At 49.2% G+C, this 19,488-nt stretch overlaps 1 protein-coding gene across 1 annotated transcript in view; it reads left to right on the forward strand.

Moving 5' to 3' along the window:
* The first annotated feature begins 5,892 nt into the window (after positions 1 to 5,892).
* LOC144733065 (zinc-binding protein A33-like) overlaps positions 5,893 to 19,488 on the forward strand; it is a 92,804-nt gene continuing 79,208 nt past the window's right edge. The window contains exons 1-2 of the mRNA XM_078614803.1: positions 5,893 to 6,512; positions 6,691 to 6,786. Coding sequence (XP_078470929.1) covers positions 5,955 to 6,512; positions 6,691 to 6,786 — 654 coding nt within the window. The 5' untranslated portion in view covers positions 5,893 to 5,954. The remainder of the gene's footprint in view (positions 6,513 to 6,690; positions 6,787 to 19,488) is intronic.

The following is a 19,488-nucleotide window of genomic DNA, read 5'->3' on the forward strand; positions in this document are numbered from 1 at the left end:
CTTCCATCTTTATCAACTAATATTTAACTACTGGCTTCATGCATCCTCTGTTCATCTGTCAATAATTGTTTAGTTTTTTTTATTCTTACGACACCGTATTGTTCTGAGTGGACAGTGGTTGTATGTATGTTGAACTTCTTTTTCACCGAACGTGGTCAACCGTGCTAATCGAAGGTGTGTGGGTGAGTGTGGAAGTGGGTGATTGGTTTCGTGTGTGGGTGAGTGGTTGGGTGAGTGGGTGTGTTGGTGAGTATGTATGTTGAACTTATTTCGCAGCGTACGTAGCCACTCGTGCTAATCGAAGGTGCGAGTGCGTGGGTGGTGGTGGTTGAGTGAGTGGAGGGGTTATTTGGTGAGATGGGAGACAGATGGGCAGGATGATGGTGTGAAGGGTGGGCGAGCAGGCGGTGAGGTAGGGAGGGAGGGTGGCTGGGAGGGCATGCGGCAGAGTGATTGGGTACTGGGTGGTGGGCCTCACGCATTACCACAGCGAACAGCCGCTGGCTAAACAAACATTGTGGTTCATTTAAGCTCATTTTCTCTGACTTTCACCGTCCATTTTCCTATTATGCGTAAAAAAAATAGGATTTAAATCTTAATAACCTAAAACAATATATATTCATCACCTATTTTTAACGTGAATATTTTACATCCTGGACTCGCTGAGTTTGGACGATTGTATAAAAAAAAAGATTTTTATTTTACCAGGTAAGGCCCACTGAGGTATATAGCTCTTTGCAGAATCGATCTGGCCACAAATGATAGCTCACAGACGTGGCTTATTATGGAGATTTCTCGCAGACAAACACTCTAAACACACTTTTCTAAGTGTGAAGAGAATAATCGGAGGATCCGGAGAAACATGCACGCGACCACGGGGAGAGAGAACGCAAACTCCAAGTACACGTACACATTTCGATTTAAAGCTTTCGTGACTGCAGGGATTCATCTTCTTGGTTATTTCGGTAAAGTCACGTAGAATAGAAATAATAAAATAATAAACATAAAACATAATAAAATAATTCTCACGACGTTTCGGCCACAACGCAAGTAGCCGTCTTCAGGTGAAGAATTAGCTGTTTGTTTGTCTGTTAATCACATACTCTTGAAAATCTGACTTTTGATGCTTTCTAAACATTTGCTAAGGATATATTTGTTAACATGTATGCTAACATTGAGACTTGGTGTGGGTTAGCCTTAAGTATTCTTTCATCATGTGATCATGAAATCCGATCGTTGATGCTTCTGACATATTTGATATGTATAATTTTTTTTGGACACGCATTCCGTACGAATATTGATATATTTTAGGGACTGCCTATTGTTTTTTTTCATCACGTGATCGTGAAGATTAGGCAATACTTGTTTTTGTCATTTCATACGGATTGATGAGTACGTATATTTGCATGAGTACTGTCGTTGCTATTAATTCCTTTTGATAAGAGTTTGATGTTAGAGTAAGTTGATATTAAATTTGCTTAGATTGAAAACAGGTTCCGAGTGCTTCTTTCTTAAATTCGTGCATCATCGTAGTAATGGCGAACTGTGTCCTGCAGTGAGATCTGAATCATGAGACCTGTCATAATTACACATCATAATTATTAAAGCGAGAATCATAAAAACAGAGCGAGAATCATAATTGTTAAAGCAAGAATCATTGAAATTATCACGATTGGTGAAACATACCCCGAGACAACGAGAGCCAACAACGTGATCACACACACACATAACCACATATAACAAACACACACATAATAATCTAACACACAATTCCATACATAATAATCACAACAACAACCGCCATTCGCCACTAAGTGGCGGTGACGTCACCACGACGCTTGTGCCAGGCCATGTGCACCTTAAGGCCACGTGAATTGGCGAACGCCCGCTGACAGGAGGTCAATAATAATCAATAATAATCACACACACATAATCACATACATAATAATCTAACACGCAATTACATACGTAATAATCACACACACATAATCACAAAAACATATTCACAAACATAATCACATACACTTAATTAACTCACTCACGCATAATCACACAATCACATACACGTCCAATAATAATTTTGAACACACACATGAATTACACTTAACACACATTTCCAGTTAATAACACTTAATTACACATGTTAACATATTTTACGTAATAAAAAATGTAATTTTTTAAAATATCATATTTTCATTTTTACATTTAATTTATCATTTCATCACAATATATACAACAGACTGATGTTTTCACATGAGTAGCGTGAGTAGCGGCATGGAGAGTTCGACTCCTGCCACCTCGACAACCGCGACGGCGATGTCTGGGACCGTTTGACCGGGGGATTACCGAGACTTGCGTCGTTTACAGAGGACTATGGAGAGAAGATGTTTTGCTGAAGTAGTGGGGCGGAGGGCTAAGCAGCCATTCATGTGAGTAGGTAGATGGATGATGATGAAGTGGATGAAAATAATAACCATGATGAAATATTCTAGATTTTAAGCTTTCGTGACTGCAAGGATTCATACTCTTAGGGTTTTTTTTTCAGTAAAGTCACGTGGGTAAAAATAAATAATTAAAATAAAATAATAGAAATAATAATAGCAGTAAAATTATAAATCACGACGAGGCAAAATTCCTCACTTGATACAGTAAATCTAGCTGTGACGGTCCCACCTGATGACGGAGACTTGTGTTGCCTCCGAAACGTCGTGATTTATAATTTTATTTCTATTATTATGTCTTTTATTTTCATTATTTATTTTTACCTACGTGACTTTACCGAAAAAAACCTAAGAGCATGATGAAAAAGTTACAACCAACACCCACTCATTTGCACCCAACACCCTCCCACCCGGTCATCTGCCACTCTCTAACCCACGACCCACCCAGCCATCTAGAGACCTCCCCCCCTCACATCTCCCCGCCAGCCCACACTCATCTCATACCTGCATAGGTGCCCATCCAATCACCCGCCCATCCATTCACACACCAACCCAACTGATCACTCACCCACCAAATAACCCGGCCCCCCCTCCAACCTGCCCATTTGCTCACCCGCTTACCTGCTCAACCTGACAACCTATTCACCTGCCCACCGACTCACCCATCCTGCCGATCGCCAACCACCAGGACTAAAACCGAATCCCAAGAAAAAAAATATTTTACAAATGACCATCAGAGATCACGAGGCACAGATCGAACACATTAAGTTGATGTAGATTTTAAACAATTCCAAATTTAAAATTCTAAAACACAGATGCTGAACAAATAAAAGGTCATGACTGCGACGAGTATAATTTTTAGGGTTAGACTACGTGAATATAAATGTGTTGTTAAAGCTGCCACCACCTGACACAGCCAATCAGTAAGGTTTGTCACTTAAATAAAAAGTGCCAATTAGTTACTACTTCAGCACACCGGTGGTGTATTGGAGAGGAAATCCACAACGATGACAATTCGAGTATGACGTATTGCTGGCGATTACTACTAGCTTTATCAGGCAATAGCCAGAATTGTCAAAAGGTAAATGCTGTGGGTTTACTCTCCAACACACAACCCGTGTGCTATAGTAACTCATCGGAATGTTTTGTTTAAGTGACAAACTGCAATTAATTGGCTGTCAGGTAGTGGCGGGTTTAACTACACTTTTATATTTACGCGATCTAACCTAAAATATAAAAAATTACGGATAATATTGCTTTGCGAAAGCCTACGTATAACTTTAAAACTTTCATAAGAATTTACAACGTGCAGTTTACGCTGAAAAAACCCAGCCTCACCCTATCTGGTGTAACCTGTCTGTGGGACAAACCATCACCGTGTTCATGGTTACCGTGGGGTTTTTGTATGAATATATCAATTGCGACTCTTACACCCTGACACTGTGTGTGTGAATGTAACGACACGTCTACACAGGTGAACAGGGCTGCCGCAGGGAACATTCCAGGGCGCGTCTCGTGGTGTTCATAATTTAACTGCAGGTGAAGTCAGGTTGTTTGCTTGTTCGTTGTCGCTGCTCTGTGATTTTTTTTTACATCTAGCTGCAGTGGCTTTGAGATATTAACTATCTCGCCTGGTATACAGGAGCTCGTGGGTTCGATCCCGGACTTGATGCCTACTGTATATTTGTAGTCTGCGTGTCTCTCTCTCTCATCATCATCCCGATGTCTCGGAGATGTTAACTACCTCGCCTGGTACACAAGAGGTCGTGGGTTCGATCCCGACCCTGATGCCTGCTGTATATTTGGAGTCTGCATGTCTCTCTCTCATCATCATCACGGTGGCTAGGAGATGTTAACTACCTCGCCTGGTATACATGCGGTCGTGTATTCGATCCCGATCCTGACCCCTGCTGTATAGGTGGAGTCTGCGTCTCTCTCTCATCATCATCACGGTATCTCGGATATGTTAAAAACCTCGCCTGGTACAGAGGAGGTCGTGGGTTCGATCCCGACCCTGATGCCTACTGCTGTATATTTGCAGTTTGCATGTCTTTCTCGCCGTGGTCCCGTGGATTTTTCTCCGCTCCCTCCGCTCTCCCCTCGACATTTAGAATCCACATCACGTGTTTAGAGTTTTTGGCTGAGAAAATGTCCACGGGAAAAGCCACTTCGCTGGGCTTTCATTTGTGGCCAGGTCGCCTTTGGGAAAAAAGAGCTACGGAGCTCAGTGGACCTTACCTTGTGAATTTTTTCTTTTTATAGAATCTGCCAAACTAAGCGAGTCCAGGATTTAAAATGTCAACATTGACAATAATAGGTGATGAAGACCTTTTTTGTTTACGTGATGATGATTTTAAACGTCGAGCAAGATATTTTCATGCATATTAGGAAAATGTACAGTGATAGTCATACCGATATTGAGCTTAGACGAACGACGATGTTTGTTTATCCAGGGGCTGTTCGCTGTTGTAATGCGTGAGGCCACCCACCCAGGGACCCAACCACTCAACCGCACGCCCCTCCCAGCCACCCTCCCTCCCTCCATCACCGCCCGCTCGCCCACCCTTCACCCCATCCTCCTGCCCATCTGTTTCCCCTCTCATCAAATAACCACCCCACTCACTCACTCACTCAACTTCCACAACCACCCATTCACTCGCTCGTACCTTCGATTAGCACGAGTGGCTACGTACGCTGCGAAATAATTTCAACATACATACTCACCCACTCACCAAACCACTCACCCATACACTCACCCACTCACTCACCCACACACCTCCGATTAGCATGGTTGACTATGTACGCTGTGAAAGAAGTTCAACATACATAAAACCACCGTCCACCCAGAATAAAACGGTGTGGTAGGATTAAAAAAACTAAAATATATTTGACAGATGAACAGAGGATGCGTGAAGCCAGTAGTTAAAATATTAGTTGATAAAGGTGGAAGACGATTACAGACTGTGAAGCTTAAACAAACAGGCCTTGCAAGAATTTTTTTTATAAAGACACAGATGGGAAAAAAACAAGTTCACCTTTACATCAGAATGTTTGCACAAGGTGCGGTTCCATTGTGCAATACACACAGCCTGACACGAGCCGGTCAATCAGCTTGTGGGACAAACCATTATCGCTATGTCCCTGGCTGCTGCTGCTGGGTTTTGTTTGTATAAATATTATATCACTTGAGACCAGTCAAAGCTATGTATGTTGAACTTCTTCCACACCGTACGTAGCTAAAGGTGCTAATTCGAAGTGCAGGGGAAGAACAACAAACTGAACACAAAAATCAGTTTTAGCTATTACACAGTGCATGACAGTAACGCCACGTCTACACAGGTGAGCCCAGCCGCCGTGTGGAACATTCCAGGGCGTGTCTCGAGGTATTTATAACTTAACTGCAGGTGAAGTCAGTTCATTTCCTTGTTCGTCTCCGCTGTGTGAGCAGCTGCTGCTGCGATAGCTCCTCCGTGAGCCGCGGCGAGCGACTGAGTCCGAGTGAAGCCATGGGCCATGGCGAGCGCGTCTCCCAGTGATTGTGTAGACAGTGAGCTGAGCTGCCCCATCTGCCTGGGCACGTTTGACTGCCCCTCCACGCTGAGCTGCGGACACTCGTTCTGCCTCCGGTGTCTGGACGGTGCCTGGGAGACGGCGAGCAGCTTCAGCTGCCCGCAGTGCCGAGCGGCCTTCCCTGAGCGACCCCAGCTGAAGAGGAACGTGGCGCTCGCCAATCTGGTGGAGCAGCTCAGAGTTGGAGAGAGGATGGCTGCAGTTGTCTTCTGTGACGGCTGTGGTGATGGGGAGACTCCTGCAGTGAAGACCTGCCTCAGGTGTGAGATGTCCCTGTGTGAGTCCCACCTGAAGCCTCACATGATTAACCCCAAGTTGAAGGACCATGTCCTGGTGGCTCCCATTTTGAACCTAGAAGAACGAAGATGTGCGGAACACAAGGAGCATCTCCAATTTTACTGTGCACAGGATGGGAGCCTGATTTGTATGGTCTGCACTGTTGCAGGAGACCACACAGGACACAAGGTCATCACGGTGACAAAAGCCCAACATGCTAAACAGGTGAGAAATCATTTACTGCTGTAACCCACCCTCCTCTAGAGTTACTACAGATTGTGTCTCTGCATTGTTACTTTGAAAAGTCTGTTTTTTTATTTATATGGATTTCAAATTAATTGATGATGACGATGGTGATGATGAAGTGAATGTTAAGCACTGGATGTTTACCTGACACCCACAGGAGGAGCTGAGGCTCAAGAAGATGGAGAGAGAGAAGAACAAGGGGTCGGCAGCGTCACAGACACAGCAGCTCAAGGACACGTACAAGCACATGCAGGTATAGTTCGAGACGCTGTGACAAGTATGCCAGAGTGGACTCGCACATTGTCGCAAATCCGCCAAACGATGTTTCTAACGGTTTCACCGGAGTGGCTTTTGGCGTGGGAGGGGGACGTCGTGCCCAACATTGAGGGCACAACAAACCAGAAGTGATATGCTTTTAAAGGTTCAGTCGGTCTATTTCCCACTCTCACCGACCTTAATGGACAGTCTCGTGCGATGCTATATGTGTAATATTGTAAATTACGGCGGGAGACCACTTGACGGGTAGCACACTTTATTAACACTTTCCTTAACCACAATAACACGTGTGGACAACTACAGCTCTTCCTTAGCCACAATAATACGTGTGGACAACTACAGCTCACGCTACACGTTCCACCCAGCTACACACACACGGGCTCTCCAGCCCCGTAGCTTCCAGGGGAACTCACAGACCCACCCCAGCTGGGGTATGGATCACGACCACTGGGTCCCGCAGCCCGGCCCTCACAAGGACGTCCGGCCGCGGGTCCCAAGGTCCCGCCTCTGAGCCACACAGGGTCCCGGCCCTTACAAGGACAGCGGGGCTAGGGGTCTCAGGGCCCTATCTCTTCCTCCTCCGTCTTCCGTCTTCACTGGTTACCAACTCCCCGAGCGCCCGCGCGCATCCCCTTTTATAGTCCTCCGCTCCCGAGGGACGGGGCCTATGCGGACCGCGATGTGAGCACCCACTCTAGTTGACCAATCACCACGCGCTGCCACACGATCCCTTTTTCCAGCGCGTGTCACCACCACATAACCAATCACCACGCGCTGCCACACGATCCCTCACTGTCAGCGCGCGTCATCAATACACAGCCAATCACCACGCGCTGCCACACGATCCCTACTGCCAGCGCGTATCACCACTACATCACCCCCTCCCACATAGCTCGCAGCCGGCCCGGCTGCCAAAAAAAAAAAACCCCACTCCCCAAGTGTGCCCCGTAACATAACCATAACGCAACACAACAACACAACACAACAACGACGTTAACCAGTAACAACAATGAACTATGTACAAACCGACGAGTAACACTATAAAAGTTATTTTGAAAAGACCGACGTGTCCAGTGTCTCCTCGACTCCCGATCCCCCTCCCGCTTGCTCCTTGAACGGAACGATAGAGCGGTCGAACGGACGGGGAACGCCGTGATGAGACGATCCGGCCGACTCGTCCCGCACCTCCACCTCATTTATTGGGTCAGGAAAAGTGGCGCGATCTAGTGCGAGTCCGCCTGGCCGGTCCGTCGTACGGGACGCGACGCTGTCGACCGTCCGGTGGCTCCAGCAGCCCAGGAAGGCACAGTTCGGGCCTGGAAGAACAGCCCGTGCCGCGGGGATCCGGTCGCCGGTGGTCGGCAGCCGTCAGTTCCGAGACACCTGGGAGCGGATCGGGCGAAAACATGTGAGGATCAGGCGGAGATATTTCCCTCCCCGGGTCGTCAGTCACATCACATGCTCGGTCCTCACGACATAAAGGAAGGCCATTTGGTGGCGAGAACGGTTTCAGCCGGGAGGGGTGAACGTACCAACGGCGCTTTCCCCATTTTATCTGAACACACTGGGGGCGTGCAACCCGCACTACCTCCACGGGTCCCCGCCATGGCCTCAATAATTTAGGCGACGTAGCCAATGGTGCATGAGGGCAGTGCAGCCAGGCCCTATCGCCCGGTTTCCAATCGTGCACGGACACCTTCCGTGCACGCAAGCGCTCGTTGGCGATTTGGCGAGACCTTGAATTTAGCCGTGCGGCCTCCCGTGCCTCGGCCAGTTTTGCAATGTTAAATTTAATATGGTCGGCCAACTTAGAATTAGGCCATGGCACGGAAAGCCCCAGCTGAGTCTCCATGGGCGGATCGGCCTCCCGATCGTACATCAGATAAAATGGGGAAAATCCCGTAGCTGCATGGGGGGCCATCCTGTACGCGGCGAGGACCCCCGGGACCTGCAAGTCCCAGTCAACCTGCACCTCGCACACCTGCTGGCACAACATGGAAGTCAAAGTTCTGTGGAGTCGCTCCACCATCCCGTCAGTCTGTGGGTGGTACGGGGAGGGACGCACTTTTTTTGTACCCAAAAGGTCGCACACCTCATGCAGCAATTTGCTCGAAAAATTCTTCCCCTGGTCGGTCAGCAAGCGTTCGGGAGCCCTCTTGTCCAAGACGTAGCCCTGGACAAAGGCATCCGCCACGGCCGCCGCCGACTGGTTGGCAAGTGGCCACGCCATAGGCCATCGAGTAAAGTATTCCACACCAACCAGCAGGTACTTGTTACCCCTAGGCGTGACAGGAAAAGGCCCCAAAATATCCAGCGCAACGATCTCGTTAGTGCGCGAGACCTGAATGGACTGCAGTGGTGGATTTGGCGCAACGGGCGGTGGTTTCCGTTTCGCGCAATCCACACACCCCTTCAGTATATTGACCACATCGCTCCCCATCCCCGGCCAATAATAGTCACGCTGGAGCAGAGCGAGCGTTTTGTTTACTCCCAGATGTAAGAGGCGTTCGTGTGCGGCCAGAACAACTTTGCCCCGCATGGCGGAAGGCACGACGAGTGCGTGCCGCCGGGACATATTGTCCCATCTCATTAGCAGGCCCTGCTTAAGCAGCCAGGAGCTAGCTCGCTTCTGACCATCCTCGGGACCCCCCGCCCTGCGACGCAACGCGAGCAGGGAGCTGTCAGCCATCTGGAGTCGGCCCCACTCAACGAGAGACAGTGAGAGTAGCGAGTCCCCGCCCGCAGGAGTAGCAGGAACGTCAACCAATGGTGCATTCACGGCCGCGACCAACTCACCCTCGGGTACAGCAACATGCGGTTTACAGCGCGCCGACCCCATCAAGCACGCACATTCGGGACGAGGCGACAACCGCGTCAGGGCATCCGCGTTGGTGTGGCGCAACCCCTTACGGTAAGTGGTGGTAAATTGATAGTCCTGGAGGACCTCCAACCACCGTGATAATTGGCCCGAGGGTTGGGCGACCCTCAATGCGTACTGAAGCGCCGCGTGGTCCGTACAAACCGTAAAATGACGGCCATAGAGATAAGGTCTAAATTGCTGTACAAAAAAAACAATAGCCAGCAACTCGCGACGGGTCACGCAGTAGCGCTGTTCCGCTGGCGATAAAACCCTGCTACCATAGGCGACCACCCGTTCGACTCCCTCAACGACCTGTGAGAGCACCCCGCCAATGCCTGTGTTACTAGCATCAGTATCCAGCAAGAAGGGTCTCGTAAAATCAGGGTAACATAAGGGCGGGGCACCCACCAAGGCGTCCCGAAGGGAGCAGAACGCGGCCTCCTCCTCTGGCCCCCATCGAAACCTGACCCCTTTGGCTGTCAGAGCATGCAAGGGTTTGGCAATGGTGGCGAAATGCTCAACGAATCGGCGGTAGTAGGAAGCAAATCCAATGAAACTGCGGACCTCAGAAACCGACGTGGGCGTCGGCCATGAACTGACACAGCTCGTCTTCGCGGGATCGGTGGAGATCCCCGAAGAGTCGACAACGTGGCCCAAGTACCTTACGGATTTCCGAAGCAGGTGGCATTTAGCCGGTTTAAACTTCAACTTAGCCGATCGCATCCGCAAGAACACCCCCCTTAATCGCTGGAGGTGTTCCTCGAAAGTTCTACTGAAAACAATGACATCGTCAAGGTAAATCAAGCAAGTATCCCATTGCAGACCCGACAAAACAAATTCCATAAGGTGCTGAAACGTCGCGGGAGCGGAATAGAGTCCCATGGGCAAGCGATTAAACTGGAACAGGCCCCCTGGGGTCCGGAATGCTGTCTTAGGTTTAGACTCTGTTGTATCTATGCCCTGTTTCCGTTATTAATATTAAGAATAATTAAGAAAAAAATATATATATTTTTTTTATTATATCTATATATATATATTTTTTAAAATTAAATAATGAAAACAACCCACTACAAGCACACCAGGAATCTGTGAAACGGCCATTAAACTGGTAAGAATTCGGTCACAAAGAGGTCATAGACATCCAGATGGACAAAAGATGTATGGACTAGCCTCCCAAGACATCTGGAGATGTACCGATAAGGTGCAGAGTAAATAACGGTTGCAACTCGCGTTTTCTTAACGTTTTCTTTACCGAAAAGTAGAAACTTAACAAAGATAATTAACCAACAAACAATAATATATATTTTTTATTAGTATATGTTTCCTACCTACACGACCTTCCTAAAAACTAAAGAGTACGAATTCCAGAAAACTTAAGTGGAAACATAGTTACGCTTAACCTCAGGACATTAAAATATAACTCAGAATAAAACACCAATCTCTGGAGAACTAAACTTGGCGAAGCCCCAAAATAATAATGTGACGAGGATCATTACGAATATTCATTAAACATAGACGAATGATAACCCCGATACTAAGACCGAAGGAACTCATAAAATATAATTCAAGAATAAATGTAACACACAGGACCACATAAATGTATTGCAAACATCTCCTCAGCCACCTTTGTCTTCCAGCGGGGCCTGGCAAGCAAAGAGGGAGCAAAAAGGTCACAGGGGGGAATCGGTGCCTGACATTCCAAAGATATCTTTTTTTTTATTCTGTTTGTTTTCTCTCGCAAGAGACGCGGAGAGAGGAGAGGGGAGTCACGTTTTGAGTTAGGCACGGGCGCACACCGCCTGAGAGCAGTCTGGGTCGAGTCGTGCTCGGTCTCGCAACTCGGCTTGCGACGCAGCGTTGCGACAGGGCTCGCAAGAGAGCGGGGGCAGGTCGTGCCTCGAGAAGTGATGGAACGAGGAGGGGTCGTTCGAGTCGCAGAAGTCTGAGTTCAACCTGGGTCGGGGCTGGGTTTCAGCCGTGCTCCGGCTGGCGGAGCGTCGTGAGGAAACGAAACACCGATGCCGATAGCAGGTGTCGCTTCTCGCAGAACGAAGTTAAGTGCGAGTGAAGCTGGCAGCTGCACGAACAAGGGAAGCACGGAGCAGAGAGAGTGACGAGTGACGACAAGCAATCAACCTGTAAAAGGGCGGAGATCGCCAAGCGAGCAAAGCAGAGAGCGCGAAGCAGTGGAGAAAGCCTGGTCAAACGGCTGTGAGGAGGAGGACAGCGCTGTTGAATGCGCCGTGTGTCTAATACACACCCAGATCAACCAGCATCAACCAAAACCGACTCGTCATCCCGCAGTGGAGAAAGAGAGTCAAAGTCTTCACCGAGCGCCACCGAGCGCCACCGATCGACAACGAGCGACACCGAGCGACACCGAGCGACACCGAGCGACACCCAGCGCCACCGAGCGCCACCGATCGACAACGAGCGACACCCAGCGCCACCGAGCGCCACCGAGCGCCACCGAGCGCCACCGATCGACACCGAGCGACACCGAGCGACACCAAGCGACACCCAGCGCCACCGAGCGACACGAGCGACCGAGCATCTTCAAGGACAGCATCGTGCCAACTCGTCATCTAGCAGTAGAGGGAGAGAGAGCGCAAGAGCAGCACGACTTGGACGTCACCGAGCGTCACCGAGCGTCGTGCCAACTCGTCATCCAGCAGTGGAGAGAGAGAGAGCGCAAGAGCAGCACGACTCGGACGTCACCGGGCGTCACCGAGCGTCGTGCCAACTCGTCATCCAGCAGTGGAGAGAGAGAGAGCGCAAGAGCAGCACGACTCGGACGTCACCGGGCGTCACCGAGCGTCGTGCCAACTCGTCATCCAGCAGTGGAGAGAGAGAGAGCGCAAGAGCAGCACGACTCGGACGTCACCGGGAGTCACCGAGCGTCGTGCCAACTCGTCATCTAGCAGTAGAGGGAGAGAGAGCGCAAGAGCAGCATGACTCGGACGTCACCGGGCGTCACCGAGCGTCGTGCCAGCTCGTCATCCAGCAGTGGAGGGAGAGAGAGCGCACAAGCAGAGACACGCAGGGGCTCGCGGCGGCCACGCCCTACCCAGAGAAAACGTCTGGCCGCTGTTCGTATCCTCCCACACCACACAAGCTAACGACACAACTCCCGGCTCTAAGAATTAATTAATATTAAAAGGGGACAACACACACACAGCACGCACACGAATAAGAAAAAAATTCTCATTGCGTTTCAGAAAGGGTTGCCATTTCGAGGTGGTGCGTTCAATATCAACGGATCGTGCAAAGCAGTTGCTGCCGTCGAGTTACATGAATAAGAAATGTTTTAGTCATTCATTTTCGTTAACTGCATAATTTCGCCAATGAAGAAGTATTTTTAGTCATTCATTTTCGTTAATTGCATAATCTTGCCCATGAATTTATTGACGTATATCTGCTTTTGCATGATGGAATGTCACATGCTTGTTAGAATAAAATTGCTTAACACCAACTGTTCGAGTGCTTCTTTCCAAATCCATGCAAAACTATCTTATTCATAAGAGCTGTTACCTGCGATGAGATATGAAAATGGAGACCTAAAATAACATAAACACACTAAGATAATCGATAAACGTTTAATCGATGCTAATCGTGTTATCCTGATTGATATAACACTGGATAAACGAAGCTAAGCTTAATTATCACAACTGCTCACATTAACATCATCGCAAGCATCCGCATAAATTACTACGATTATCTCCGTGATTATCATAATTTATGCATATAATTACACGCATTATCATAATTTATGCATGTTAATACACACATTAACATAATTAATGCGATTTGCACATTTTTCGGAAAATTATTAATTTTTTTTATTTTCATAAAAATTTCATAACCCGACACACACAACAACTCATCGTCGAGTGGCAGCTGCCAGAATCCCGACAGTAAGTCAAGTGTAGAAAAATACCGCGCCCCGGATAATGCGTCCAGAGACTCATCCATTCTGGGGAGCGGATATGCGTCAGCCACGGAGATCTTATTAAGGCGACGGAAATCTACACAAAAATGCAAGGACCCGTCTTGCTTCTTAACCAGAACTATAGGTGCTCCCCACGAACTGGATGAGGGCGAAATGATGTCGGCAGTCAGCATGTCATTGATGGCCGATTGAACGTGTTCCTTCTCGGCAGGACTCAGCCGGAAGGGATTCTGCCGGACTGGTGCCGCATCACCTGTTTCAATGTGGTGGTGTAACAGGTCCGTGCACCCAATATCATATTTGTGCTTGCTGAACACATGGGAGAATTCGATCAGCAGCGCGCGCAGCGCACCCAATTGCACCCTCGACAAATCACCGGAGCCCGCACACAGCAAGTCCACCCATTCAAGGTCCTCACCTGATAGAATTTTCTGTGCCGGGACGGGATCAACATGCGCAATAAGCCGCTCTTCCGCAGGGACCCGTGCCGCGTGAGCAAGCACGGTGCCCTGCGGAATAACGGCCGGCCGCGAACCAGCGTTCAAAACCATAACAAACTGGTCCCCGTCAGCCCGAACCAACGTTTGAGCCACCGCCAAATCCAGACCCCCGACAGCTCTATTCGACGGACCCAAAAGCACGCCTTGTCCCGCAGTCTTCCCACCCAATGGCTTCCGCAACCGGAGGGGTACCAACATCTGCGCACCCGGGGGCACGTGCACCGTATGGGTCGCTAGCGCTTGGATCGTCGCACAAGCCGTCCGCATTTCAGTAGGGTTAGACAAAAAGGAAATACGGCGACCCGATGGCAGCTCAATACAACCTTGATCAACCAGAATTTTAATGGGCATCTTAGCCAAAAAGTCTGTACCCAACAGACAAGGAACCGCCAGGGAAGAGGAGACCAAAACAGGTCCCGCCAATTTAATATTCCCTATGCAAATGCTCGCCCGAATCTGACCGACAATGCCCAACGAGCCCCCATTTGCGGCGTAACATGGCACGTTCACCGGGAGCAGAGGTCGACATTGGACGGGGAGAATGTTATAAATGAGATCGGAAATGATAGTCGCCGACGCTCCCGTGTCCACCAACACCCTGACCTCGATACCGTCTATGAATCCTGTCATGACAGACGAGCCGGCCGATGCAGCCACTATTCTGTGGCCCAACTCGGACCATTTCATTTCCCCCGGGCCCCGTACGAACCCCCCTTTCCGAACCGAATCCCCGGCCCCCAATCGCACCTCCTCCGCCGCAAAGTGGCGGCCCATGTGTGTCGTGTATGTAGGCCGAGCATGTGAAGTGCCGCGACTTGCTGGGGGTAGTTGGGATGACTTGGGGCCTTGGTCGTCGTCCAGCCGAGGTCCTGTGGCGCGCTGACATGGAGCGCGGCACCCGGACGCCACGTGGCCCTGAAGGCCGCAGTTGTAGCACGTGACGAGGGACGTCGGAGGTCTCGGTTGCTCCAGCTTGCGGGTCGATCGCAGAGTCGAACGACCCCCCGACCTCCAATCCCCTGGTCGTGCTGCAGCGAACGCCTCCTCCCGTGGGCGAATGACTTGGGGCTCGGTGTCCACCGGGTGCCGGAGCTGAGACCGCGGCAGAAGCGCAGACGACCACCTGTTTCCGCTTCAGGACCTCGTGCGCCTGGATGCTCGTCGCAACACGCAACGAACATATGTCCACTTCGTCGGCTGTGTTGATGGAGACCCCCAGGTCCTGAACCAACTTCAGCAGTTGTTCCAAAACCATAGCGTCCTGCCTCTCCTCGTCCATACGAGGGAATGCGGCGTCCGCGAGAGCCAACAACGCCGTGCGGTAGGCGAGCGCGGTCTCCGTGTCCGCCTTCCATCGCTCGTAAAATTGATGGCGGCAGGCCGAAGGTGGTCCGTACACCTTGGCCATGAGGCCCAGCGCGGCCTTGAGCGTGGAGCGGGCCGATCTCGGGGCGGACCTGAAGGCCGCGAGCGCGTTGTCGTCCAGCATCGCAGGCAGTGCCCGTAGCGCCGTAGCGTCGGACCAGGCCGACATCTCTTAATGGGCGAGAAATCTTCGCTGGAATGTGCCCCAGTCACCCCCTTCCGCCTTGAAAGCCGTCAACGCGGGAAGACGCTGCTGGAAAATAATGTCGTCCTCCGCCTCGTGATTTTCCCGCGCCACACCGTCGATAGGAGAAATGGCGGCCCCTATGACGGGTGTCTGATGGCGGCCCGTAGCGCACGCTGATGACGTGAGCGGCAGAGATTGGAGGACCCCCGCCACGTGTTGCTCGCGATTCCCGCCAACAGACGGCCGCTCGGTGGAAATGGCGGGATTTTCAAAGTAATTTGTGTGAAGCACATTTTGGCGGGAATCTGCAACGCGAGCCCTTTCGATGTCCGTCGACGCTCTCCCTCCTCCAGACGTGGTGATCTCCGCTAGGATGGACGCCGCGGCGAGTAGCAGCTCTGCCAGGCGGGAGTGCGCGTCGCGGAGTCCGACATCGGACCCCAGCGGCTCGTTGGGCGCCCATGAGGGGTCCTGTGGCGCCGGCATCTCCTCTTCTTCTCCCCCCGATGCCTGCTGGCCCGTGTCATCGTGGTTTTCCTCCCGGTCAATCTCGTGAGTCCGAAGAGTCTTCCTGGTATCCATGGCTGGAAGACTGTTTCACTTCTGACGCCAGTTGTAATATTGTAAATTACGGCGGGAGACCACTTGACGGGTAGCACACTTTATTAACACTTTCCTTAGCCACAATAACACGTGTGGACAACTACAGCTCTTCCTTAGCCACAATAACACGTGTGGACAACTACAGCTCACGCTACACGTTCCACCCGGCTACACACACACGGGCTCTCCAGCCCCGTAGCTTCCAGGGGAACTCACAGACCCACCCCAGCTGGGGTATGGATCACGACCACTGGGTCCCGTAGCCCGGCCCTCACAAGGACGTCCGGCCGCGGTTCCCAAGGTCCCGCCTCTGAGCCACACAGGATCCCGGCCCTTACAAGGAAAGCGGGGCTAGGGGTCTCAGGGCCCTATCTCTTCCTCCTCCGTCTTCCGTCTTCACTGGTTACCAACTCCCCGAGCGCCCGCGCACATCCCCTTTTATAGTCCTCCGCTCCCGAGGGATGGAGCCTATGCGGACCGCGATGTGAGCACCCACCCTAGTTGACCAATCACCACGCGCTGCCACACGATCCCTTTTTCCAGCGCGTGTCACCACCACATAACCAATCACCACGCGCTGCCACACGATCCCTACTGCCAGCGCGTATCACCACTACATATGCATCAACCCTACATTTAAATAAACACCTAATTGCAAGAGAAACAACAACACCCCCTAATCTGAATGCGACCATCTAAACGCAACCCGATCCAACATTCTAAAGGCCGTCCATTAAAACGGTTTCCTTGTTCTAACAATGAAACGATGTGAATAGGGTATTGACACAATATTTAGAGGTCAACACGTCAGTCAACGCCACATGCCATCACCACCTCGAGCCTTTTACTGTTTCATAGCATTAGTGCAATTCATGTTATGTACATGCAAAATGTGCATGCATAATGTACGTTGATTACCATATGAATAACCCAACCGGAATTGAATACTTATTGCATTTCATATGCATTCATTAATCCCACCCCCCATCACACAAGAAGGGCTCACTAGTGTCGTCATCAAATCTATCCCTGTATTTAAGGAACGAAACAGGATTTCTCCACAAATCTGGTTGTTACCTGATGAAGCTAGTTGTAATTACTGGCGAAACGTTGTACTCAGATTGTAAATGTTGTGGACTTGCTTTCCAGCACACCGGTGTGCTTTATTTGTAATGGATTGGCATCTTCTAATTACGTATCAAACCTTACTAATTATCTGTGTTGGGTGGTGGCTAGTTTAATGACACATTTATATTTACGCGATCTAACCTCAGAAACCTATATTATGAATGATATTGGTCGCGAAAACTTAGGTGTTAAACTGTTGCACTTGATTTTGTGGCCGACGAGAACGCTCTTCCTTCTGATATTAGGAAAACATTGGAGCAAAGTACTTTTAAATCATCTAGATGAGTGGTTCTTAACCTGGGGTGCACACACTCCCTGGAGGTGTGAGCTGCCCTTCGTTGGGGTGCGAGACATGCTAGATTTTTTTAGGAGGTAAATCGTCTAAACACAAAGGCGCTCATGAATGATTTAAAAATACATAAATCAGAGAACCTAGCCGAGACAGGTTCTCTGGGGGTGGTGTCCGCTGGCAAGCGCCTGGTGGCTGGGTGACCCACGTAACCCAGTGGGATCCAGCCCAAATGGCTATATGACGCCAACCTGTGGGCCCACCATTCGCAGGACGAAGGGGGAGGGGCAGGTGTGATGCCAGTAATACGGAGAGAAGGATGGTCTCAAACGGGCTGGACCTTGGCAATGGACACTTGCTATTGGGGCGTGGAATGTCACGTCACTTGGGGAGAAGGAGCCAGAGCTGGTGGAGGAGGTGGAAAGTTACCAACGAGATAGATTCGGTCTCACCTCCACACACAGCATTGGCATTGGAACCAAACTTCTTGATAGGGGGTGGTGTAAATTTAGATTTAAAGCTTTCGTGACTGCAGGGATTCATCTCCTTGGTTCTTTCGGTAAAGTCACGTAGAAGGAAAATAATAAAAATAAAACATAATAAAATAATTCTCACGACGTTTCGGCCACAACGCAAGCAGCCGTCCTCAGGTGGAGAACAGGTCTGTCAAGTAGACAGAGTCTGAATGGCATGCCCCATGCTTGGAGCGACTATTTATGTTGGGATGGAGGGGCGAAGAGCGTCTTGACAAAATAATTTGCATATCAAGAGGAATTTAGCATATTTATGGGAAATGCAGATATGCGATTAGTACTACTTGTGAAATGCGTAGGAGGTTTGGCGAGGGGTTTAAAGTCATTATGCCCATGCATTATGCAGGATTAGCAGTATCAAAGGGAGGGAGTAAGGTTAGAATTAATAAAGGGAAGGAATGTTAATAATATGGCGCCGCAGCAACTAATATGCTTTTAGACTATACATTGTAATATTACACTATGTATTATTCTACCCACCCAACTGTATACCACACTGCTGTATATTCACTATACAATTACGATACTATATATTACCTTATACATTGTATTAAACATTACACTTTAATACTATTTATTATTATTATACAATATGCTATACACTATACCATTGACCGTCGCGTGAAAGGTACTAAGAGGAAGCAACGAAATATGTCAATGGGAGAGTGGTGGTAGGAAGCTTGCAGCGGAGCAAAGAATCCATTCCCTGCGGAGTGCATATCAAGAGGATTTTAGCATATTTATGGGAAATGCAGATATGCGATTAGTACTACTTGTGAAATGCGTAGGAGGTTTGGCGAGGGGTTTAAAGTCATTATGCCCATGCATTATGCAGGATTAGCAGTATCAAAGGGAGGGAGTAAGGTTAGAATTAATAAAGGGAAGGAATGTTAATAATATGGCGCCGCAGCAACTAATATGCTTTTAGACTATACATTGTAATATTACACTATGTATTATTCTACCCACCCAACTGTATACCACACTGCTGTATATTCACTATACAATTACGATACTATATATTACCTTATACATTGTATTAAACATTACACTTTAATACTATTTATTATTATTATACAATATGCTATACACTATACCATTGACCGTCGCGTGAAAGGTACTAAGAGGAAGCAACGAAATATGTCAATGGGAGAGTGGTGGTAGGAAGCTTGCAGTGGAGCAAAGAATCCATTCCCTGCGGAGTGCATATCAAGAGGATTTTAGCATATTTATGGGAAATGCAGATATGCGATTAGTACTACTTG

The sequence above is a fragment of the Lampetra planeri genome, chromosome 45 (genome assembly GCF_965212315.1).
Source record: "Lampetra planeri chromosome 45, kcLamPlan1.2.h2, whole genome shotgun sequence".
NCBI classification, from domain to species: domain Eukaryota; kingdom Metazoa; phylum Chordata; class Hyperoartia; order Petromyzontiformes; family Petromyzontidae; genus Lampetra; species Lampetra planeri.